This window comes from Arvicanthis niloticus, chromosome 2, assembly GCF_011762505.2.
Source record: "Arvicanthis niloticus isolate mArvNil1 chromosome 2, mArvNil1.pat.X, whole genome shotgun sequence".
Taxonomy (NCBI): domain Eukaryota; kingdom Metazoa; phylum Chordata; class Mammalia; order Rodentia; family Muridae; genus Arvicanthis; species Arvicanthis niloticus.
The window spans coordinates 3,213,382-3,238,764 of NC_047659.1; the positions used below are offsets into that span (position 1 = coordinate 3,213,382).

A 25,383-nucleotide genomic window follows, 5' to 3' on the forward strand; every position below is an offset into this window, starting at 1 on the left:
GTACATCAAGATGTTCATCTTCTTAGGAGTAGAAATATTTGAGCAGAGGTTCCAGATTGGCAGGGCAAGTGTGTTTCTACACAGAGGTGTGCAGGATGCCCCTCTTGTTGTGCTTGCAGCAGGCAGGGCTTCAGACAGAGCAGAAGCACATCCATAGCTGCTCAGAATTCAGGAGAAAACGTTCAAGAGTAAAAATTAATACTAGTTTTGATCTGTCTGCGATAATCTTTACAGGAGATGAGTTAACTAAGGTTAAAGTCTTTGAGCAAAAGCCTATAATACGTTTCATCCTTAGCCTTGGGAAGGCTTCACCAGAAAGTCCCTAAAGAGACATAGCAATGAATATCTCCATAGCCTATTACCTCTGAAACTGCCTTTATACCCTGACTTCAAGGATGGCCACATGGTTTAGTTCACCACTGTTAAACTGCAGCAAGAGAACACTGCTCATAGTGATTTGTGTTTATTTGCTTGTTTGTTTGATTTTGGTTTGGGTTTTGTTTGGTTTGAGGTTTAGGCTTTTTGTTCCACTGGTTTGGGGTTTTGAAGTTTATTTTTCTTTTTCTTTTTTTTTTTTTTGTTCTGGTCATTATTTTGGTATTTTGCTGTGGTTATATGCATTGGCTATACTGATCTAGCTGATTAGAGAAATGGCTGCATTTTTGTGAATTAGGAAAAATCATTTTCAAAGCCTTCACACTTTGACAGCTCTTGTCACCATGTGTGTTATCACACTGCTGTATCCCCAGAATTCAGACAGAGATGGATCTCTATGAGTTTCAAGCTACATTGTGAATTCCCAGCCAGCTAGACAGTTCTACACAGTAGTTTTAGGGGGCATGGAAACTATGTAAATACCCACTTAATGATGAAAAATGTATCCATACCATACCCTTTAGGTCATATGTTTAGATACCCCTAAAATATGGTGCAGGTATTCACATTGTCCTGAAATAGTCATGCAAACAAAATTAATGAGAGCCACCACTGTATTGTTCTAAAGCCTCTTAGTAAAAGAGTATTCATTCAGAGTTTTTTTTTTTTAAAAGAAATCCAGAGCTATTTGCCTCTCATTTCCTTGAAATACATCCTCGGGGATAACTATAAAGTTGAAATAATGACTTCCCAGATAAAGACTTCCCAAATTTCCATGTTGAGAATTCCCACACATGTAGAGATGTGGCTTTGTTTTTAGGTAATATTAGTGTGGCGACACATTTGGAGCTTTTGTGGTGTTGCTTGGTTTTGGAGGATTGTTGTTTGTTTTCTTTTATTTATATGTATCTTTCCCTGCTGGATGTCTGTGCACCACATGCATGCAATTCCTCCCGAGACCTGTAGGGGCTGAAGGGGCGTTCAGAGCTGGGCTGCCTTGAGTACCTCTGCATGCTTACCCACTCCTGAGACCAGCCTCACCACTCCTTCTCCCGAAGCAGATTCCCAAGGCGTATAAAGGCAGGTTGAATGGGGCCTGCGAAAGAGACTTGGGACTCATCCACTTCTCCGTGGGATCCCAAGGCAAGGCACTTGGTGTCCTGACTAACAGTCTCATGTGGAGCCTGATTCTCACTGCAGAGCATAGCCTGCTCCGCAGACCACAGCCCTTAGCCTCCATGTGCACAGTGCCAACTGCTGGCAACTGCCAGCAGGGGTCCCCAGGAGTGATCCATCTCAAGGCAGGGCGACCCAGAATTAACTGGAGGGATCCCTGGAAACCTACTGACTCCTGGGACATGTTCCATTCCAGGATCAGTTCTGGAAGAAATCTGCAATTGTGCATTTCACAGATCGCCAGGTGATACTGTACTAATCCTAGGTCACACTTGGAGACCAACTGCTCTGCAGGTAACATGTGCTTGGTGTCCAGACATGTAGCAGTTTCCCAGAGAACTGTTAGCACAGTCAAAGAATGAATCTGAGTTAGTGAGTGACTTTTACACCAGATTTACTCCTTCCCATCTCACCTTCCAATCTCTTCTATTAAGGACAGCTTCCGGAAGCACTCAAGTATTACGAACCAAAAAAAAAAAAAATGTTTCTGTCAATAACGTGAAAATTTCAGAAGGAGGAAGTAGAGAAAGTGTCAGTGGGTAATCTACTCCTCTGAAATGAAGCCGTCCTCAGAAATTACTGACTGAGATCTCAATAACAGCATCTCAGGAATTTCATGCACAGCATTCCCAGACTAGGCTGATTAGGAAATGTAAAGTAAAATAAATGCCTGTCAACATTTTCCATGATTATCCTTGTTTTTCCACACAGTGCCAAATGGTGTTTTTTTAACTATTTAATTTTATATCATTTTTTTTTGAGAAAGGGTCATCATGAGCTTTGATTAGCTTAGATCTCGCTATTTATTTATTTATTTATTTATTTATTTATTTATTGTAGGTACAAGAAAGAATATTATGATACCCATGTGGGGGTCAGATGATAACTCAGTGTGGCGGTCACAAGAAGCAAGGGTGGAGAGGATTTCAAAATAAACCTGTAGCTCTGACTTCAAGGACCCTTTTACAGAGTTCTGAAGATTCAACTCAGATTCAACACTGTAACTCCCAAGGTAAGTCTGGGTCTTGTTTTTAATGTGACCCTGGTTCCCAAACTGCCCCTCTTTCTGATATCAGTCTGCTTCTGCCTCCTGAGTGCTGGGATCAAACAGATTTTCTGCACTCCACTGTTCTGCATATTTTAATGCTTCTTATATAATTTTTTAATTCCCTGACTTTCATCAGAGTGTAAAAGACCTTTGAAGATTATGTTACCCTGGCCTGACACCTTGTGGTAAAATCGACTCTTGCAGCTTCTATTTCTAAGGATGGAAGAAACATCATTAAAAGGAGGGTTAGAGAAACTGCTAGTGAGTGGGATAGGCCCCACAACAACAGGGAAAACGGTCCAGTTCTGAGCACCCAGCTTGTCCTTCAGTGTCCCCGTCGCTGGCTAGAATCTTTATAATAAAGTTGATACACCAGAAGGTTAAATAAATTAGCTCCTACAAATAAGTCTGTACACCCAAACTGCACTCAAATATTTTATCACATTTATTTATTTATTGTAGGCATGTGGATGAATGTCACTGTACTCATGTGGAGGTCTGATGATTACTCGGTGTGGTGGTCACAAGAAGCAAGGATTGAGAGGACCTCAAAATAAACCTGTAGCTCCAACTCCAGAGACTTCTTTCCTCTCACCAGGAAGTTCTGCAGATTCAACTCAGACTCCAGAAACTGTAACTCCCAAGGTGGTAGGAAACATTTACAATTCACCATCTAAGCTGGGTCTCGAACCCGAGTATTGTTTTCTATGTGGTTCTAGGTCAAGGGCTTCCCAACTTGATGAATCTATGTGCATTTGAAGAATAATTTCTGGACTCCTATAGAGTGTGAAATGCCATTTTAGAGGTGAATGGAGAAACATGGTATGAAAGAAAAAGGAGAGAAGACACTACTGAGACTGATTATAATGGGAGGGCCCAGAAAAGAGAGGCTGTACGTGATTGTTACATTTTGTATCACGGGCTGAATATCACATGGAGCCCATTGAGATATGTTAGTGTGGCTAAAGAATTAAAATTAAAAATAGCTAGTTGGGGTACTGCTTAGCTCCAACACAGGTCTCCAAACCCTGACACAATCTGATTTTGTTTTTAATCACAAAGAAGTAGTTAAATGCTTTACCATAACTGAAAAACCACCCTAGCTGTAATAACACATCTCTTCCTGCCCCATCTCCCCTTCTTTCATCTCTCCCCCTCCTTCTTTCCCCTCCTTTCCTTTCTTTCTGTTCTTTTTTCTTGGGATGTGAGATCAAGACTTCATGTGGAACTACTGATCCAGAACATGCAGGCACTAAGGAATCTGATCAGGATCTGCTTTCTCTCATTGCTGATGACGTCCTGGCAATAGTCATGTTTGTCCTTCATTCTACTTTGGGTAGCATCTGTTCATTTCCATGCATTTCTGCTTGCTCAGGGCCTTCACATTCCTAAGAGAGGATCAATCGCTTACACACAGCAACACAGACCACTTCTCAGCAGCTTTTCTGAGTTCTCATAGCACCTTAGCTCCCTATTTCGTGTTTTATTTTAAACACAAAACTACCTAAGTGCTAATATGCATATTTTTAAGCGTTTGCTCAGATGCAATTGAAATGCTAAGTTCTGAACCCCAAGACCTGGTTGCTCCAAGATAAAAGGATCTTCATGTACACCAGACTTTGTTGTGTAAACCTTGCTCCCCAATTTAAAACTATTGGTTAAATGAAACTGGCAAAAGCCAATTACTGGGGGGAAAAAGTGAGGTAAAGTGTGAGTTACCAGGCTGTGGGGGTGGGGTGTGGGTCACAGGTAGGGACCACAAGGAGAAGAGAGAATTGAGATTGGAGGAGATAGTATAAAGATACAGATAGAAAAAAGGCAGGGGAGGAAGAGCAGGAGAAGGAGAAGGAGGCAAAGAAAACAGGAGGTCTCCTTTAGTCCTGATGGACCAGCAGCAGGTGTCAGACTGTGATGCCTCTCCAGGATGCCAGACTGCTGCAGCATCAAGAACCCAGAAAATTTTCAACAACAAGTATTTGGGGAATACAGTGGGGTAGTAGCCAGATCTTGGGGGTCAGTATTTACCATTTGAATACATAGCAGTACCGGATCAACCCCCTATATATTCCTACAGTATATTAATAAGTACTTACTAAGAACACTGTGTTACAAGAAAACCTACAGAATCAGCCAATGTGGGGTCATAGAGGCTCACAGAGACTGAACTGACAACCAGGGAGCCAGCATGGATCTGCCCTAGGCAATTCTGCATATGTTATGGTTGTGTTTACTTTGGTCTTCTTGTGGTAATCCTAAGAGCAGGAGAGCAGGATGTCTCTATCTCTTTCTTTTGCCTTTTTTAAGGATAATTTGACTCCTACTGGGTTGTGTAGTTCCAGCCTTGATATGAGAGGAGGAGCCTAATCTTGGTGCAACTTGATGTGCCATGTTTGTTTGATATGCTGAGAGGCTTCCCTTTTTCTAAAGGGAAAAGAAGGAGGAGTAGGTGCGCCAGAAGCAGAGATAAGGGGAGGATCAGGAAGGAGAGGAAACAAGGGCAACTCTGGCCAGGATGTAATAATATATGAGAGAACAAATAGTAAAAGAACACTGTGTTACATGCAGTGTTTTGTTAAAACCCGTAAATTCAACCTCGTTACTTAGAGTCCTGCAAAGACATTGTACTTGGAAGACAAATATCTATAATCAAAGTGCAAGAAAACAGAAAACAGGAAATGGGGAAGCTATGTTTAATTTCACTCCAAGTTTGAACTTTCTATCAGCTTCATTTTGCTGCTTTGAAAGCGTTTGAAATGTGGGTATATATTCAGCATACTGATGCAAATCCTTCCGCATCCCTTAGAGATAGTAGCCAATGACTGTTTGTCTGTAAGTGTCTATAAACATATGGAGAAATGACTGCATGACTCAGAGCTATGGTTAAACACATGACAGACTTTTGTTAAAGAGAAGAGGAAATGGAGACAAATCTGCTTCTCCATCTTCTCTTCCCTTACCTTGATGCAAAGCCCAACTGAGGCTGTGCACTGAGGAAGAACTGGGCAAAGGGCAGAGGGAGTTGTCACCATGGTCTTCCAGTAATCTAAAATAGTTTGGGAAAGAGAAAGGAGGTAGTTGGGGAAACAGTGGACTAACAGACTCAAGGATGGGAACACAATGAGAGAGGCATTCAAGATGGAAGGAAAAGTGAACAAGCAAGGCAGGCAGTGAAGAAAGGTATGGTAAAGCCTTGCACAAGGATGTGTAAGAATGTAATTTCAGATCTCAGCTTGAACTTAAAATTAAAAAGATTCTTAAGTTTGAGTCAAATATTAGCTGCCCCAGAGGCACATCCCAGGAAGAGCACATTCCAAAGACTCAAACAAACATTCCAGGATAAAAGACCCAAGATAGGAGTTTATGGGCCCATAACACAGTAAACCTGGATAAACAGAAGCTACTTAAACTGACCTTTTTTATTGTAAAAAGATAAGGTGAAATTTTGAGTTACTTAGAAACCAGGCCTGGGAACAGAAACCATGCCTGGGAATGGCTGTTGGAGTTTGGCCTTTATGGTTATTGTTTAAGAATAATTGTATAACTACCCTCATAAATTTTGCAAAATAGTATGTAAGCTGTCCTTAGCTTTAATTTGGGGTTCTTCTTGCCTGCATGCAAGAGAACCCTAGTATCCTGGTTGTCATCTGGTCATCTTATCATTAATAAATAAACCTCATATTATTGCAATGATTCCTGTCCTTGAGTGTCTCTGGGGGAGCGTGTTCCCTGGTTTTGCATCTTTAGAGTCCAACAGATGGTCGTTGAGCAGAAGCTCAAAAGTCCATGATTATTGTTGAATATGTTTTCTGTGCCATTAAACTGGTATTCTTCACCCTCTTCTATTTCTGTTATTCTAATATTTTTGATCTTTTCATTGTGTCCTGAATTTTCTGAATCTTTTGGGTTACAGGTATTTTACACTTTGTATTTTCTTTGACTGACTTGTCAATATCATCTGTGGTATCTCCTATGCCTGAGATTCTTGTTTCTATCTCTTGTATTCTGTTGGTGTTGTTTGCATCTTTAGCTCCTGATCTCTGTTGTAGGTTGTCCATCTTCAGGGTTGCCTACATCTGTGATTTGTCTAAGGTTCTTTTGCTCTTGTGTTTTCTTGTATTTTTTATTTCTTTACATTTCAAATGTTATCCCCCTCCACAGGTTCTTCTCCATAACACACTTTTATTCCACCTCCCCATGACTTTATGGAGGTGCTGCCTCACCCACCAACCAATTCCTGACTCAGCACCCTAGCATTTCCCTACCCTGCACATGAAGCTTCCACTGGACCAACCTCAGCTGCTACTTTCCTAGAAAGGGTCTCTCAGAGCCTGGAAATCCTGTGGTTTACAATCAAGGGTGTAGATCATAACACGCAAAGAATGATCCCATTCTATAATTGCCATGGAAGGCAAACACTTAATGAAAATACACATATGGTCACAATTTATCTTTGATGACCCTTATTGTACTTCATCTTACCTTAGCTTCTGTAAGTACTTTTTATTAACTCATTAAATAGAGAAATTATCCTGTCATTAGTCATGATACATTTGTCCTACTCTGACATTAGATAATGGGTCTGAAGAACACAGTGAATTACTTTTACCAGTGTTGAAAAACACAAGATTTCTGGGAGCATTTAAAAAATTTTTATTTAGATTGCACCTCAAGGGAAAAGAACTCCAATGCATGAAGCAATCATGCTAATTCCCAACACTACACAGCAATCTATTCTTCCCAGATAAATCCAGTTCTTCCTCTTCCTCTTCATCCCAAGGTCAAACCTGTAAAAGTACCCTTAGAAAACACTATGACCCTCTAATAGATTGATTTGATTGATTCAAAAATTGAAGCCTTGGTCTCCTAAATCTGTGACCTTGTTTAGTAATAGACTGTATGGTGGTTTGAATAAGAATGAACACCATAGGCTCATATGCTTGAATGATTAGTCACTGGAGAGTGGCAGTATTTGAAAAGGATTAGGAGGTGTGGCCTTCTAGAAGATGGACTTTGAGGTTTCAAAAGCTCATGCTAGGCCCAGTTCTATACCTACCTCTATGCCTACAACTCAGAATGTAGCTCTCTACAAGTGCTCCAGTGTCTGACAGCATATTGACATACTATCCACCAAGAGGATAATGTGCTAAACTCCTGAAACTGTAATTGAGCCCTCGATGAAATGCTTTCTTTCACAAGAGTTACCTTGGCTATGCACAGCACTCGAATATTATCTAGGACAGACAAATTAGAGACATAACAATGTAAGATGGGGTCTTACAAGGGTCAGATGGATCTGTGCCTTAGTCACTATTTTCATTTTTGAAAAAAAATTCCTGACAAAAAGCAAGTTAGGACAAGTCTTATTTTGGTTCACTATTGGGTCATCATGGAGTGGAAGATGTGATGACAGGCATGTAAAGCTGCTTGCTCATTTCTTAGCCAATTAGGAGAAGGGGTAAATGGAATTCCAGCACACAGCTAACTTTCTAGCTTTCTCCCTGTCTCCTTCTGAATTGTGTTTTTGATTAAAATATATCTATAACATTCCCTCCTCTTCACTTCAACTACACCTGTGTGTCCTACTCACTATCAACTACACACTTTTTAAAAATTACGCTTGTTATACACACTAGAATAAATATATAAGTATAGCCTGATAAGTCCATGTATTGTTGTCTACTTGTTGATGTTTTGTTATTCTATTAGAGATGTCTATTGTGTAATAAATAACCAGTATGAGGGCTCATCCTGGAGAACACTAATTCTACCTCTCTCAGCTGCTGTAAATTGCCCACAGCTCTTTATTTAGATCTGGAGCCATGTGAGACTACTCCATCCATGTTGGCATGTCAGCAGATGTTATCATTGTCCAGGTCTCATTTGAGCAGCCATATTGTTGAGTTACCATGGATGTGGCTTCCCTGTGATATCAAGAAGACAAAGTCTCACAGCAGACTTGCTAGTCCTCAGACATTTACAACCTTTCTGCCCCCACTTCTGAGATGGCCCCACAGCCTAATGTATAGGGATTGTGTTGTACATGTATCAAATGGTGCTGGGCAGTCTACAGTCAGTGGTTACCTGCATTTTGATGAGTATGGTCCTTGTCTGCTGCAATAAGAAGCTTCTTTAATAAAGGTTGAGAGCCTTACTTATCCATGGATAGAAGGATAAGTACTCAGAATACAGTTGGGATTTGTGCTGGTTTAGGAAAGCGGCAGTAGCATGTTCCCCAAGACCCATGTCCTGACTACTCACAAACAGTTGGCTATGTTGCCAGTTGTCATTTCCCTCCTGTTGAGCACTCCTTGAGTCCAATTAGACAGTTGTTGGTTACCCCCAAGATATAAGTACCACTTTTACAACTTACAAGAGAACTTGCCATGTTGTGGTTCACTGGCTTTGTAGGTAGAAGTATTGAGTGCTTTCCTGTCTTTACAGCTTGCATTTCACCCAGTGGTTGTGTGAAAACTACTCAGAGTGGAAGCTCTGGGTCAGAACTTGCTTGAATTCTTTAAGTCTTATGTTAAAATCTGTAGTATCTTCAGCAATGGGGACTTACCTTCAGATCCTGGGAGGCAACCAAAGACAACATCTGCTATTCAGATTTCTGACTACCTACCCATAGTGTCCTGATCAGCCTACAACTGATCATAATTAGTCGATCTAGAGATGAGAAGCAAGGTGTATGGCAAGAACAAAAGAGATATCAGGCTGCATTGAGAGTGTAAAAACAGACTCTAGGGGGCAGCTTCAGTGAGACAGCGCATTTAAGGGGAGATCAAAGGCTATTTAAACCTTTGGAGGGTGAGTAAAAGCTTTCAGGTTGAGTGTATATCATTGGCTGGGGCCAATGTGCTGAAGATGCCTCATTAGCACAAGGAGGAATTCCAGGTGATGCTAGACATGACCTTATAAGGTAAAAGGAAGTTTACCCTGGCTATTTAGCTATATGATATCCTATGGTGGGCAAATGTGAGGGCATGGATCTACATGCACTGCGACAATTAGGCTTGGTCATTTTCACAATATTAATCTTACCAGTCTGTGGTTCTGTGAGATCTTTCTACCCTCTAGTGTCATCTTCAATGTCTTCAGTGTTTTATACTTTAGATGTCTTTTATGTACTTGGTTAGGTTTACACCAAAATATCATTTGCTTTTGTAGGCTGTTGTGAATCCAATTGTTTCCTTGCTTTCTTTCTCAGGGTATATTTATCATTGTTAAATATGCTGGCTAGTTTATGATAAACTTGACATTAGCTAGAATCAATCAGAAAAAGAGAGACCCTCAACTGAGAAAACACCTCCATAAAGGTGGCCTGTATGCAACTTTATTGGACAATTTTCTGATTAATTATTTTTAGGAGTGGGTCCAGCCCACTGTGGGTGTTGCCTACTTAAGGCCTGGTTCTGAATATTATAAGAAAGTAGGTTCCATAAGGAGTAAGCCAGTGAGCAATGTTTCTCCACGGGTTCTATTTCAGTTTCTGCCTCCACATTTCTGCCTATGTTTAGACCATAGTCTTCCTAGTGACTTCCAGGCAAATGAGTGTTGTTACAGAAGCAGAACCTAAACATAACAAGTGGATCATGAAAACCACCTGAAACAAAACATGGTTGCAAGGTGAGCATCATGACAAAGTGGTCATAACAGGTGGTCATCAACACAGGTGTTGGTGATTTTCTTTAGAATAAACAAAGGCATTTTTGCCATTCTGAAACAGCTAGTACAGAACCATTTGTGTTAAGGTTATTGGTTGAGCATAGCCCAATCTTTGAGATATATTTAATCCTAACCAGCAATGAAAATAATTTTCCTTCACTATAAAATGGTTTTCAAGACTAAGATGGAGGCAGGCTGGGTGATCAATATTATCTGAATGGCTATTTGTTGTCTAGGAGAGATTCGAAAATGTGTGAATTCTGATAAAAGGAGTTGGAGAGAGGATCTTAAAAGAGTTGCAGGAGAGGAAACCATAATCTGAATGTATTGTATTAAAAAACATTTTCAATAAAAAAACGTAGAAAAAGAAAGAAAAATATGTCTGCATTCTACTTTCAGTTTTAAGTTATAAATAAAGCTAAATTCAAAACTAAAAGATGGCAGATGTAATTTCCAGACCACATGAAAAATATACTGGCAACATCTACCATCCTTCTCCCTTGCTAGTCTTGAACTGAAATACTCACCACCACAGTCCTGTGTCCTCTGCTGCAGGCTCCATCCCCTGGGTTTGTATGAAGCTTACTCTAAACACTGTTTTGATGGTACTTCAACATTATTTATTTACCACCTTTAGGAGAGTTCTCAATTCTGCAGTTCATCTGATAAACCCAATCTGCATTGTCACGCAGGAAGTGAGACATGAGAGATCAACTCCAACCCTAACAATAAGATATCCAGAGGCATGATCAGGAAGCCACTCTAATGCCCTACATGGAGGCCTCAAAGTTTAAACACTGAGCATGCCTACCCCAGGAATGTGACCCTACAGGTCTCAAGAATCTTCTCTCTTTGGTTGGGTGTGATCCAGTGCAGCTAATACACCACTCAAGGAAGGACAAAAGTCCAGGCAGTGGTTTGACAGATGGCTTATCCACTTGAGAATTTGTTTCTCAGAGGACCTAAAGAGCAATGATTAACAATCCTCTGTCACTTCAGTTCCAGGTGGAATCCACTGACCTCTTCTGGCCTGGCCTCTGGGGACTTGCAAGCATGTAGTGCAAAAAAATACAGCAGGAAAAACACACATACATATAAAAGAAATAACTCAAAAACAGAAACAATGCCTCTAAATTTTTTTTATAAAAAACAGATTTTTATAAAAGCATCAAATACATTGTCCAGACCAAGAGCAAAAAGGAAAAGAACCCATCATTATCATTTGAACAACAATAAAAGAAACAAAGGATAAAAAATATCAAACCGGGAAAAAAATAACCAACATCTCCAAAAGGGTCTTGAAATTCATTATCTCTGTTGGGAATTCATAAGTGATGCTATATTTCAAGAAAACAAGAGGCATACAGCTCCATGATTACTGATTTCTTTTATACTCCTTTATTGAATATTTTTATTTCTTGGGATGTATTAGAGAAATACACTTGTGTTTCTAATTTATTTAACTTAATCATCCACATAGTAGTACATTTTTAAATAGTGAAATTTATAACAACAAAGATACAGCATGGATACATTTTTCATCATGAAGTTGATATCCACAGATTTTGACACACTATCCATATCAAAAGCACAATTTTCTGTGTAGCTGTGACTAGCTGGGAACTAATAATGAGGCCTAAGCCACATGCTACTTGAAGATGTCCATTCCTACCTGATACTTCCAGTGTTATAGGACAGTGAAACTCATCTGCATACAGAAGGTCTCATGAGGGAAAAATTGGTGATTATGTTTTTATCCATGAAAACACATTAAATTTATTCAATACCAACTTAAAGTGGGGGAGTCAGTATATATAGTATATAAAATTAGTAAAACAACAAATTAATAACATAACAAAAAATGAAAAAACCACAAAACTTCAAAACAAAACAAAGAAACCATATACTCAAAGCAATCAAAATTCTAACCCAATCAAAAAAAATTATAATTAAACTAAGAACCATTCTTTAGCTGCAGATTTTACAGCACAGACCTACAGCCTGTTACTGGCCTTGGAAATATTGTCCAAAGTCTGCCTACGATGGTAATAATCACTTCAACATGTGCACTCCTTGTGAAGAGTTGTGTCTGAGGGAAATCTTGACCTGGTCTGCCTGTTTAAGCTTCAGGAAGAGTATTTCAGACTTAGGGGAGGAAGAGACGAAGGCCTGTTGAGGACCTGCCATGTCAGCTATCCAGCAAACACCAGCTTTATTGAACAGGACAATCCAGTATGACCTTTCAGCCTAAGATGATTCCCTGTATCCCCAAAGGAGTAGAGCCACAGAGCACCTGGGCCTGGGATTTTTCTCAGATTTAAAAAATGGCTTGAAAGTGAACAGTAAACTACACACTGTGCTGGAATTAAAATAAAACACCACATTTCTCCAATGGTCCATATATATTATACTGAAAAATAACTGTGTAGCAATGTCTGAATCAAACACTATACAGAGGCCTTCTAGGGAACCTAGCCACCATTGAAGTGAAGGCTCTTATTATATCTGGAGTGCAGGAACCTGCCTGGTTCTACTTGTGAACCCCTGCAACTGTGAATCCCCAGAGAAACCATCTCACAGGAAATCCATGCTCACTGAAGAGATACTATAATCAGCAAGAGTGTGCTGCATGCAAATCTTCCCAAGGGAAAGCCTTGAACTTTAAAACAAATATTCATGAAGGAAAAAAGATACCCCTGCTATGTTTATATTTACTGTAGTATTATTTGTGGGGTGACTTAAGGGACAATAGGCTCAGGTCATACCAGAGAGCTCAGAAGTGAAGAAAGAGTACACAATCGACACAAACTCTGTGGATCACAAGAATGATCATGGACAGGATTTCTTTTAAACTAGATCAGAACAATATTCTGAGCTGCTCCTAGGTGACTGAGGCAGAGAATCATGTGGAAGGCCTGAGACCCAAAAATACAGTTATACAGGTATAGGAAATCTTCTTGGCTCCTGCTATCCCATCCTAGTACCTCATATCTCAGAGACAGAAAAATGATCCTGCATTGTTTGAGCCCAGCAATGGACACACACACACACACACACACACACACACACACACACACACACTAACACATACATAGACACACACAATCACACCCAAAGACAGACACACACATTCCTGAACACACAGAAGCACATGTTCATACATACAGTTGCAGAAACATTTTGACTTTCCTTATTCATGTTAATATAAGAGATCATCCAGGACACTATAAAGCCATAAGAAATAAACCATTGAATTGAAAAATCCTGTAGAGAGATCTCAGCAATTAAGAGCACTGATTTGTCTTTTGGAAGTCTTCAGTTCAATTCCCCAAAACCGCAAGGTAGCCTACAAACCATCTTATGAAAATCAGATGCCCTCTTCTGGTGTGTCTAATGAGAGAGACAGTGTACTCACAAACATAATCTGAGTAAATTTAAAAAAGAAAAGAAAAAAGAAAAGAAAACCTTGAATGGAACATGAACATGGTAGTCATAGCGTATAGACAGCTCAATAAAATAAATGTTTATCCCTAATAAACAAAGGATGGAAATATGGAGTTTTGGCCTGGTATGCAAGCCTGCTTAGGAAGTTCCCAAGGGTGTGCACAGTCGGCTTGGTTCCCATCAAAGGCACATGGGATCAGGGTGGACAAGCCATTTCCTGCATCTTGCTCACTGTTTCCCAGGGACTCTAAAGTTAGCAGCATCTTCCAATAGGCCCTCCATTTTCCACAGCCTGTGTGGCTTTGTAACCATAGGTATGAGCCTGGACAACTAGGAAATCACTGTAACTAGGATGCAAAGTGAGACTTTTCTTCACATAAGAAGATTCTGTCTGGGATATTTTGTGGAAAATAAGTCTGACTAGTTCAAGACCAAATGGTGGTTTGTATGATCACCCTAGGCAATAGTCCATAGAAGGGATGGACTACAGTATACTTGTTCACTCCTTGACTGAAGAACATCTGGATAGTTTCTACTTCAGGGCAACTCTGTGAAGTACCACTACAACCATGATTTGCAATAATTTCCTCTGTGGACACCTACTTCTTGTTCTGGAGTGGCTGGGACAATGGGGACTAGAGAAACTATACAGTTTCTGAAGAGTTGGACATGGCTTCTCACAGGACTGCCCCATTTTATATCATCAGCCATGTCTGAAGTTACTCTTTTCTTCCAGCCCTCCTTGAGGATGATTTTAACTCAAACCAAATCACTTTTGAATGACAGCCTTTACAGAGTGCTACAGACAGAACACAGGGTGAGTGCTTTAGACTACCAGGAGCCTAAGGGGCTGTCTGAGGCAGCCCTGTTCTAGCACCTCACCATAGGTATGGGACTTCTGCTTGCTGCAGATGCAACACCAAGCAACTCAGTGTTTCACAGAGTTATACCCAGGACAAACTCCAAGGCCAAAGATAACTGAGTCAAGCTTAGGCAAAGTTGGAAAAAATGGTAGGAGGTAATGAGGAAAACAAACCAGGATGCTGAGAAGATGCAATGAGCCACCTGACCTTCCATCAGGCAGTCACTATCCACCAAGAGCAGAGAGGGGACACAGACCCTTAGCCAGCCTTGTTGACTCTCAGGCCCATGGATTTGACACAGCAGCCTCCTACTCACCTCCATATACTAAAGTGTTTGTTTTTCTTACAAGTGATTTCAATATGGCTAAATAGATTTCCCTCTATAACCAGTTTCAATAGTGATAAATAGATTTCCCACTACCAATGATTGACAATCTGACTTTACACCACTATTTGTCTCCTTTTGTTCTATTGAGCTAGGTGTAGCAGCTTGATGACCTGCTGCTCTGTTTCATGTTTCCTTGATGCAAAGTGAACTGACACTGACACTGTGGTGAGCCCCACACTCCCATCTTAGAACAAGAGGCTGGTGTTCAGGTCCATAAGTTTCCTTTGAATAGAACCACCTTGGGGCCACCTTTTGTCTCATGTGTGCAGCCAGCTGTTGCTGAGCAGCCCTTTGTGCCCCATATCCTGCTGTGGTTACAGGAGTTACATGTCTGCTTTGTGGTTGTTCCTCACATGGGTGGGCCTCCAACCCCAGGCTAGGAAATTGTAATGAATGAAGGAAGGACTGGGAAGTAGAAACTGAAGTCACATGGTAAGATTTCAGAAGGGTGGGCTGGGCTAAATGTGAAATTATTGACTTTTAAGTGTTCGCAACATGGGTTCTGTTTGTTTGATAAAGGGTTGAATAACTCAACTGTGGGTTATGTGGAGCCTAGGTGTCTTGGGTAAGACCCATCCTGGCAAACAAACGCCCTCCTCCTTTCCCTGCTGATTTCAACTGAATGACAAGAAAGCACATAAGAAAGCACAGTGGGCCAAGTTCTGTATCTGACACTTGGAGCAGACAGCATTAGCTTCTTCTAAGTTAAGAAATTGTTTTCTTACAACAGCAACAAGAAAACTCAAAACAATGAAACATATAAACATGTTCTTCCTCTCTGTGAGTTATGAAACCTTGTAGCAGTTACTTGAGACAAAGCAATTCGAGGAGCTCTGCCTGGGAGGTGACAGAAGATTCAAAGATGCTGGTCAGAAAGCTTAACCAAAACAGAAAGACTGATCAAAACCACATGTAATTAACTGGCCTCTCAACAGGCACATCTATATACATATTGTCACAGACATACATATGACTCCCCCCTCCCCCCACACACATACCAGATATCATAAGTTAGCAGGAAATAGTAAGGAGACCAAAATGCAGGAGGAACAACTGAATGTAGACTGTGAATATCTGATGTTTCATGTGAGACCCAGGACTCTGTAATCCATCCCGTTGGGACTAAATAAAACTTAGTAACTTCTGAAGACTAGGTTGAGAGAGTTTGAGAAATCTTTTTCTTGAAGCCTCACATCTCTCACCCCAACCCTCAGCCTGAGAGAAGTCTTTCAAACATCCCTGTTCATCCAGTCAGCTCCTGAATACAAGCTACAGGAAAGAACTCTAGCAACAATGACAGAAACCAGGACTGATGGATGAGCTATCTGTCAGGCTCTGTCAGTATGAACCAAGGTCTAGGCTCAGTTAGGAGACATGTTGCAATGCAGGGTTGAGGAAGAGAAAAGACACAAGACCTCTACCCCCACCTTTTTTTCTTAATTAATATTTGTTAGAAAATTTATTACATTTCAGATGTTATCCCCATTCTTCATCTTCCCCACCCAGAAACCCACTATCCCATTCACCTCCTCCTCCTTCAGTGAGGATGTACCACCACTGACCCCACCATACACCTACATGCCCTTGAATTCCCCCCTACACTGGGGCATCTAGCCTTCATGGGACCAAGGACCTCCTCTCCCACCTATGTCTGAAAAGGCCATCCTCCCCTACATATGCAGCTGGAGCCATGGGTCCAAAGCAAACGAGCTACAGGCCCTGACTTCATCACTCAATGTTCTGTGCTACTGCAAAGGAGGCAGCCACATAGAATCCCTCTAGTACAATGGCATGTAGGTGTGTAATGTGTGTTCACCCCATCTGTCTTAATGAAATTCAGCTTGTAGTTGATCAGGAGTGTGTGCTTGCCAATCATCCAGTTTTTGAGAGAGCCTAACTCCAGAGAAAGTCTTGTAAATGATCACAGAACAACTGGATAAGAATTAGGAGAGTGCCTGGACAAGGTGGAGGATGGTTATCTGGGCTTGACATTGTTTATGGTTAGACATAAGGGCAACCTGCTCCTAAGCATCCTCCATGCATCTTACCTGTTGGATATGCTTGGAAAATTTGTCATAGATCTTCATGCTGGCCTCCACACATAGCCTCCTTGTTTCCTTAGAACACATCCAGTGTAATCTGCTCCTTAAGCAGCTGCCTGTTTTCATTCCAGAGCATTTTTACTTCACTCTTCATATGAAGAGATTCTGTCAGGAGGTGACAGTTCCTGATGCTGAACCACAAAGAAGAAATGGTGATTATTCCCAGGCACCATCCATCTTCCTCCCACTTCTCCAAGTACCATCCCTTCTCATCATGGGCCCTGATCCCCAGATAGCCCCAGACTACAGACCAGAGTAGCCATGGGACCTCACATATAGGAAAGTCAAATCCAGAAGAAAGCAACATTCCAAAAGACTCAAGGTACTTCTGAAATCCCTGACACCAACAGGGACTCATGTATCTCCCAGAAGAGGACATGGGACACATGACTGCATATATGTCTTTGGTATTAGAGAACCACATCTAGGTAGAGACAAGGCAAAGCTTCTCTAGGAGAAGAGAGAAGACCCAACAGGTACACATCATTCTATGTGTCTCATGCAAACCAGATCTGTAAATGTGTTTTCAGTTCCCCAGAGACTCAAGGTTGATTGATGTCTCCATCAAGGTGCACACCTTTTCTATTTAGAGGATACTGACTTGGGAAGGACAATGATTAGAGGGGCTCACAGACTCATCACACTTGATCAAAATGATTTCAAGAGATCACAATCCTAGAGCCTTTCTTTGAGGGAGGAAGCTTCCTGTTGAGAGGCAAACAGTATAGAACCAGAGTCCTCACTTTGTTTTAAAGAAAATGATGGGCAGACACATTCTGTTCCTAGTGCTGGGGAAACAACAGTGTTAGTCACTCACCTGTAAAGTTGATTATTTTTAGTCAACTCCTGGCACTTATACAAGGCCTCACTGATCTGCTGCGGAATGTTTTTGAGCTTGCTCATCACCTGGTCGTGTTGCATCTCCAGCATGTTCGTCTCAAAGTTGAACCTGTGGAAGGGTGTGGCCCAAGGAGCAAATAATCCCTGAACTAAGGATTCAAGGATTACATCAATTCAAGTTGAATCGTGAACTACCCCAGCCCATATATGCCACAACCTAATGCCATTGTACTGGGTCCTCTTGGTGCTTATTAAACTTGTTACACTTGATCTGGGCACAGTAGAGCTAGGGAACTAAAAAATGGGAGCTGACCTGCTTTGGATCCATGAGTGGTCTTGAAGGAATAGATTAGGTCTCCAAGAACTTTCCAGGAGCCTGTGCCACAGTCCTGAGTCCAAATTAAACCTGTGATGACACTTCTTCACCTTGTAGACAAGGTTTTCTCAATCCTTTGTTCTATCACTACACAAATTCTACACTTCAGTATTTACAGGGAAAAGGATTTACTGCCTATATCCGGATTTTCTAATGCCCATCAGAGGTGCGCACAGAGATCATGTGCTGTGATGCTACAAGTGACCCTCCATGGCCTCATCACTATCATTACCTAAAAAGTCAGTCAGGTAAAGTCTGCAGCCCCATCGCACTACACAGACTCCCTGGATCTTAAGTGGAATACACACACACAGACCTACATAAACACACATACAGACACACACACACACACACACACATACACACATACACTATCAAATGTCAAGTACATACAGTGATGTGACATTGTCTCAGTGTAAACTGAACTGAATATGAAAAAAGCAGTGATGACTTGCCAGAAATCCAGTCACACTGAGGGGAAGCATATAGAACCAGGTCCTCCCAGTTGTTAACAGGACTAAATGGAACCAAAGCAGCTCCAGAAAATTACAAAAATGATTCACCATAAACACACAGCAGCTACCATCGCCCACAAAGCAATACCAGTCCAGGCATCTTAAAATGCATGATAAGAGCTCACACACTAATACTGCTATTTCCTGAATGATTCATGCCACAGGCTATAGTGTTCTTTTAGAGGAATCAAAAGAGCTTGTGACCCCATCTCACTCCTGTCTGAACTTCAAGTTCTGTGTTGAATATCCAATAGCAAAATGCATTTTGACATGAGGACAGCCTGGAGTTGTAGCCTCCTGTGATATGTTGAAATCTAGGGTCAACAGAGAGGGCCCAAGATAGTCAACCGAGAACTGGGCATAATGATTACCTGTTGTTCAAATCCTTGTTAATATAATGTGCCAGGATTCCCCGGAGTTCATCTCTCTCATTACTCATTCTTTCGAGGTCCCTTTTGAGCTTCTCCAACCTCTTCATTCTCTGCTCCTGCTCACTGATGGTGTAGGCTTGGGAGGACTCTTTCCCAACAGACCCTTCAGGTAGAGAAACACAAGGAAACTTGTAGGGAAAATACGACAGGAAAAGGAGAAACCATACTTACTCCCACAGAGAAGCCTGAGGAAGAGGGAATTCTAGAGACACAGTGAATTCCTGAAAGAGCAGGAAAGCTATCTTCAAGCTGGAATCCACACCTATGTCCCTGCTCCTAACCACCATCACTAAACATATGGCTCAGTCCCTACTGCAGTCCCACTAACCCTGAAGTGCTTAAGCTTTCCCAGTCAAGAAGAAATTGAGGGCATTATCAGTTTATATCTGAAGATGTAGTCTGTACTGCTTATCACACAAAAAAATTGACCATAAACACCAGCACCAAACATCTCCCACAAGCCAACACCTATCCTTGCTTCTTAAATGTGTGATGAGAAACCACACACTACTACACTTATCCCAGACTGTAATTCAGCCCACATCATGTGTGTTCCAGACCAAAGTCTCTGAGACCTTGATACTTGACAAGGGGATTATCCCTTTCTGTTCTTGGCATCACATATTCATGTAACCTACAGGAATCTATTGAGGATGAAATGCTTCAGCACTCTCTCCTGAGAGCAAGGCTTTGTTATTCTCAGAGATCTCTCTCCTGGCATCCTTTGCCACTCAGCAGAAAATTTAGATCTCTCAGCAAAGCAACTGAAGGCTTGTCAATTCCTGGATCTCTGCCAAAGTAATCATCAGAAATTCTGGACTCTGGGTCTGCCATTGAGAAATGTTGAGGCTCCAGATGTTAAGCCCTTCTCTTGTAAGGACCTGCTCAATCGCCCCTCCTCCAGGAAGCTTCCCCATGCACTGCCCAAGACTCACTGTGTCTTCCCCAGGGCCATCTCCTTCTTCCTGCTTTACAGAATGCCTTCTGCCTAGGTCTGGTCTCTGGTTGTATTGTATTGGCCCTACGAAACAGCCTGAGCAGCATGGACAACATGACTGCTTGTGAACCCAGAGGCTCTGACAGAATACCCCACAGGCAGTTGGTGTCACCACAACACTGGTGACATCACAGAAGATTCTAGGGTTCTCCTGGATACAAGAGATTGTCCAGGGAAGTGACTACTGATGATGTCACTGTAAACTGCCATGGCCTACCTGCTGACCAGCTTGCCCCACATTGACCAGTTTCTGAGGTGCCCTATCTTGGAGTCTCTCTTTTGACTCAGGGGATACACCTTGGCAACTTTCCCTTCAAAGCTAGAGATTTCTCTCTGCTTCATTACAAGGCAAGCACTTTGGATGGGAGAGTTGGTTAGGGCCTTGGCATGGGCAGCTCATCTTTGTTAGTACCTTAAGGTCTAGGGTCCTTGCTTGAGGGAGATTCTTCTCCATGAGAAATCTACCCTTAGGCACCATTCATGTACCACAGTCCACTTCCCCAGGGTGTCCTGTTTCCCAGAGGCAACAATGGTTCTCCTGCACCTTTAATCTCATGCAAGTTGGATTATATCTTCTTATTGTGCACATGCCTTGAGGGGAGATATTGTTTCAATATATTCAGACATGTGTTTCCACAATCCCATTTTTGCAATGTAAACTCCCTTGTTCATGGCAATATAGGAAGGAGTTCAGGTCCAAGGGAATATCCATTTGTAAAGTTTATGTCTCTTCTTCAGAAGATAAAACCCCACTTTCTCCCTTTCTCCATTACAACCAGACATAGTAGGCATCTTGAGCAAAGGTCAACAGGGACATTGGATTGCTGCTCTGTAGTTCCATTAGCCATCACTTCTCCAATATCTACCTTTCTGAGTTCCAGTGAGAACTCAAGAGTTCACTGAGATCCAGTGAAACCTCCATTTAAATGTGTCCAGTAGTTCAGGAAGGACTGTGTTTGGCACTGTCATCTGTGGCTTCTGCCTTCTGAATCTATGGTACAATGTGACCTAACCTCTCAGGTGTAAGAGTGAAAAAATCATGTAAGTCCTTTCCAAATTGTTTGTGTTGTCCTGGGCTACTTCCTTCAGCCAGGTAGTATCACTATGACAATGATCAAAGGTGGCAATTCTGCATAGAAACAGCAGGGGATTTATTAGGTAAAATGAAAAGGATTTGGAATAATAGTCAATCCTAGTATAGAAATGAATTTCATTATGTGCTTGTGGTTTTATGAGAACAGCAGGAATAGCAGGGTGATTTCAATCAATGAAAGTATGAATTTCATTGTATAGTCTTACTCTTTGCATATATATATATATATATATATATATATATATATATATATTTTAATTTTGCAAAGATAAGTTTATTAAGACCAAAAATAAAACAATGAAACGGGGAAATATATCCAAGACAGAAATAAACATGAAGTCTTCTGCTGGGTGTGGCTGCTCCTCTCTAACCTCAGCCTTGGCTCCATACTGAATTCCAGACCAGCACTTGCTAAACTCAAGCCAATTAAACAAAAGCCATCAGTTACAAACAAAATGACAGCCATTTTCTGGAGTTAATTACCATTACAAGGTTAATTACCATTACTTAGTGTGATTCCAATATATCACTTAAAGCAATTCACTGGCCAAATGCAAAACCTGAACCAACACCAAAAAGCACTATACTTTTAATATTAATAGTTAGTGACATTTATTTGTTTATTTACTTATTTATTTATTTATTGGTTTTTTTCTGAGAAAGGGTTCCTCTGTGTAGCCCTGGCTGTCCTGGAACTCACTCTGTATTCCAGGCTGGCCTCGAACTCAGAAATCAGCCTGCCTCTGCCTCCCAGTGCTGGGATTAAAGGCATGGGCTACCACCGCCCAGGGAGGGGTCTTTTTATAACCATTGTAACTACTTTGTTTTTCTCAAGCACACTCCGTATTGGTACCCAGGTTACTGACTTCACATACAACCCCTACCAACAGTAAAAGTTAAAAGCAACATCAGGTTAAAGCATACCTTTACAATACTTGTAAATCACAGGTGGACATAATTTTCCCCCATCCTCCTTTGCTTTGATAAATATATAAGGTTTGTTGCAAAAATAACGCAAAAATGTTCAAACCAATCTACTATAACTCAGAAATCTGATCAACTCTTACCCAGTATCCAAAGTCAAGATAAAAAAGGCAGGCCTTAACTTACTCCTGGTTCTGACCATATCATTTCTATAACTCACATGTTCCAAAATACACTAACTTAAAGTCAGCGTCTCCATTAGTTCGTAGTCCGGCACTGACTCTCTTGGGGAGGCAAACGTGTCACTTCAATGTCAATCTCATTGAGGACAGCAGCCACCTCCTGAGCCAGCCTGCAGCATGCACAACTTAACCTTTAGTACAGTCCTAGCTTTTCAGAACAGGTCCAGAGGGGAGATACTTCCTCCTCTTCCCACCTTGGCGCGGCACTCCTGTCTTCTTGCCCCCTGACTCAGGTGGCCTGGAATGCTTCTTGCCTCCCAGGCCTCCTTTCCTTTTCTCTCCCTGACCCAGCAGGCAGGCTGCCCTTTCTCTTGCAGGAAGGTCCTGGCTGGCCCCCTTTTCTCTTGCCTTTCTGGCTCATCTTCCTCCTCTTGGCAGGTTACTCTTGGACCTCTTCCCTCATCTGCTTGTTGGTGGCCCTTGTCACGTCCAGCTGAGGTTTATTACTGTTCATGATTTGAAGTAGCTCCCACTGGTTCTTTTTCTTGGCTGGGAAGTACCCAAAGGGGGGCTGAAACTTCCTCTTCTTGCCAGAGGTTCGGGGTGCTTTCTCCTTGGGGAGGTGCTCCTGGAAGCTTCCCACTGAAGCTCCTCCTTACTCTGGTGTCCCTTAGGGTGCAGCCCAGCTGAGCTAGGCATCTGCATCTTGTGCTCGCGGGACAGGTTCCACAGAAAGTTCATCTCTTTCTTGGCCATGCATTCTTTCTTGGCCTGAATCCTCTTGGTGAACTGGTCTTCCATGGGGTTGGCGCTCCCAGGCACCTTGATGAGCCATTCCTTAGTGTCATCCTTTGCGCGCTTGTAGCCCCAAGGCACCGCCACTGGCCACTCACCTCGTCCCACAGGAGGTTTCATTTTCCACAGTTGTTCTGGGTTTGTAATATCTTTACTGACCCCCATGAATGCTATAAAATAGTGTGGCCTCAGCCACATAAAGAAAGAAAATGGAAGTCTGTTTTCTTTATGATACTATTGTTTTGTTGTTGGTTTGTATTTGAGACAGGGCTTCTCTTCTCTGTGTATCCCTGGCTGTCAGGGACCTTGCTCTGTAGACCAGGCTGGCTTCAGCCTCAGAGATATGTCTGTGTCTCTCTCTTAAGTGCTAGGACTAAAGGCATACACCACCATTGTCCAAAAACAATACTTTTGTTTGATGGAACAATGTAAAGTACTTACTCAGTTGAGAACTAGAATAGAAAAACACAATTAAAATTCAAATAGTAAATAAGCTACACATTTAACTAGCCTTCAACCAGTTCACTAATGTCAATTATTCATTCAATGAGTGACCTGTTACTTATAGGAAACATATAGGATTGCCTGTTTCTCTTTTCTACAGGAAGATTTTACTCCAAGTTCTCAATTAGACAAAAGCCTGTTCCCCTTAAAGATAAATGGAATTAGGAATGCATTTTTCAGTTTTGGCATTGATTCTATCATCAAGGCTTGAAGAAGTTAATAGAGAACTTCAGGAAGATAATGTTTCCTAGGCTTCCAGGTTAATTGTGGAATCTGTAGCAAAAATGATCTGCTTTGTATGCTGAAACATTCCTGAAGGTAGGAAAGAGAAAAGATACAGTCATGAAGCTGAATCCCAATAGTTACTTCAAGGCATAAAAGGCTGCACTGCCAGAGTGTCCTTTGGACAAGCCCTGTTGGTAAAAGTGGCTGCTCATCTATTTCTGATGGGTATTAAGTTGTGTTCAGTCACTGACAAGCCCACTTTCTCAGTCAATCCTGTGGAGAGGAGCTTGTTAAAAATTTTCCCAAACCAAGAAAATTATTCCTTAAGAGCTTCATGGAGCCTGATCCAGTCTTGGCTTTGCACATCTTATGCATGACAAACAGGACATCATAGTCTCCATCATTTTTAATGAGTTTTAATTCACTTCTAGAAGGTTATACCTCCAATCTGTACCTTGGCAAATGAAAGAAAAACAAGTTAGGCACACAACAGGTAGGTTGTTGGAAAATATTCCAATTACTTTGGGATTTTGGACCACCTGTGAGGCCTTATTGAGTGGACAGTTATTTTCAGGAGTAGATTATAATACTTAGAATGTTTCCAAGTTCTAAAGGGCAGCTTTTTCCCTGACAGCAGTATTGTGTATTTTCTTATTAAGCTGCTCTGGGAATTCCAGAGTTCCCTATCTTGGAACATTCTGGAGGAGACTATAGGTTGAGCATCCCTCACGTGAAAACTCACAGTGTTGAAATGCTCCAAAGTGCAAAACTGGAGTCTCTTCATGGAAACACAAGTGGACCTCACATGAGGATTTGCACAGAAATTTCAGGCATAGTAAATATATTCTAATTGTACATTTCTATAGTAGCTTCTCAGTATATAGTCCTTGCTGACTTGGAACTTGCTATGGATAGCAGACCTCCAACTCAGAGATCCACTTGTCTCTGCCTCCCAAGTGCTGGGATTAAAAGCGTGTACCACCACATCTGACAGTAAGTCATAATATGTATATTAAATTATCTTCAGGCTAAGCATATTTATATAAAGTGTAAGCAAAGCTTGTATGAGCTTCCTGTTTAAACTTTTATCTTATCTGCAAGGTCTCTTATTTTGATTATACATTTGTATGTTACATATGTGGATTTTAAAAAGCCCTACCACACAAAATATTTGTGGTTCTAAGTGCTGATTTGTAATGTAAAGTATAGAAATCTGTTTTGATTGTCCCATATAACAACCATCCTCTGGTTATAGAAACAAGCAACTGACACAGGCCTGGCCATCAAGAGTTAATTCCTGTGATCACACTGAGTTGCTTAGGGATGGCAGCCAAATCTAGTTGATAAGTTACAGTCCTCTTCTGATATCATCTCTAGTGGAAGAGAATAAAGTGATACCCTTAACATGTTTGCTAAGTTAGAACGCTACCCATGTAAGAC

At 41.4% G+C, this 25,383-nt stretch overlaps 1 protein-coding gene across 1 annotated transcript; it reads right to left on the bottom strand.

Annotated features, from left to right (window-relative positions):
* Positions 1-11,641: 11,641 nt before the first annotated feature.
* LOC143441115 (disks large homolog 5-like) lies at positions 11,642-23,334 on the bottom strand. Its single transcript, XM_076928210.1, has 4 exons — positions 23,079-23,334; positions 19,164-19,326; positions 17,879-18,010; positions 11,642-17,192 (listed from the first exon to the last, which is right to left on the bottom strand). Exons 1-4 carry the CDS (start codon positions 23,332-23,334, stop codon positions 17,078-17,080), a joined length of 666 nt encoding a protein of 221 aa, XP_076784325.1. The 3' UTR covers positions 11,642-17,077.
* Between the last annotated feature and the right edge of the window lie 2,049 nt (positions 23,335-25,383).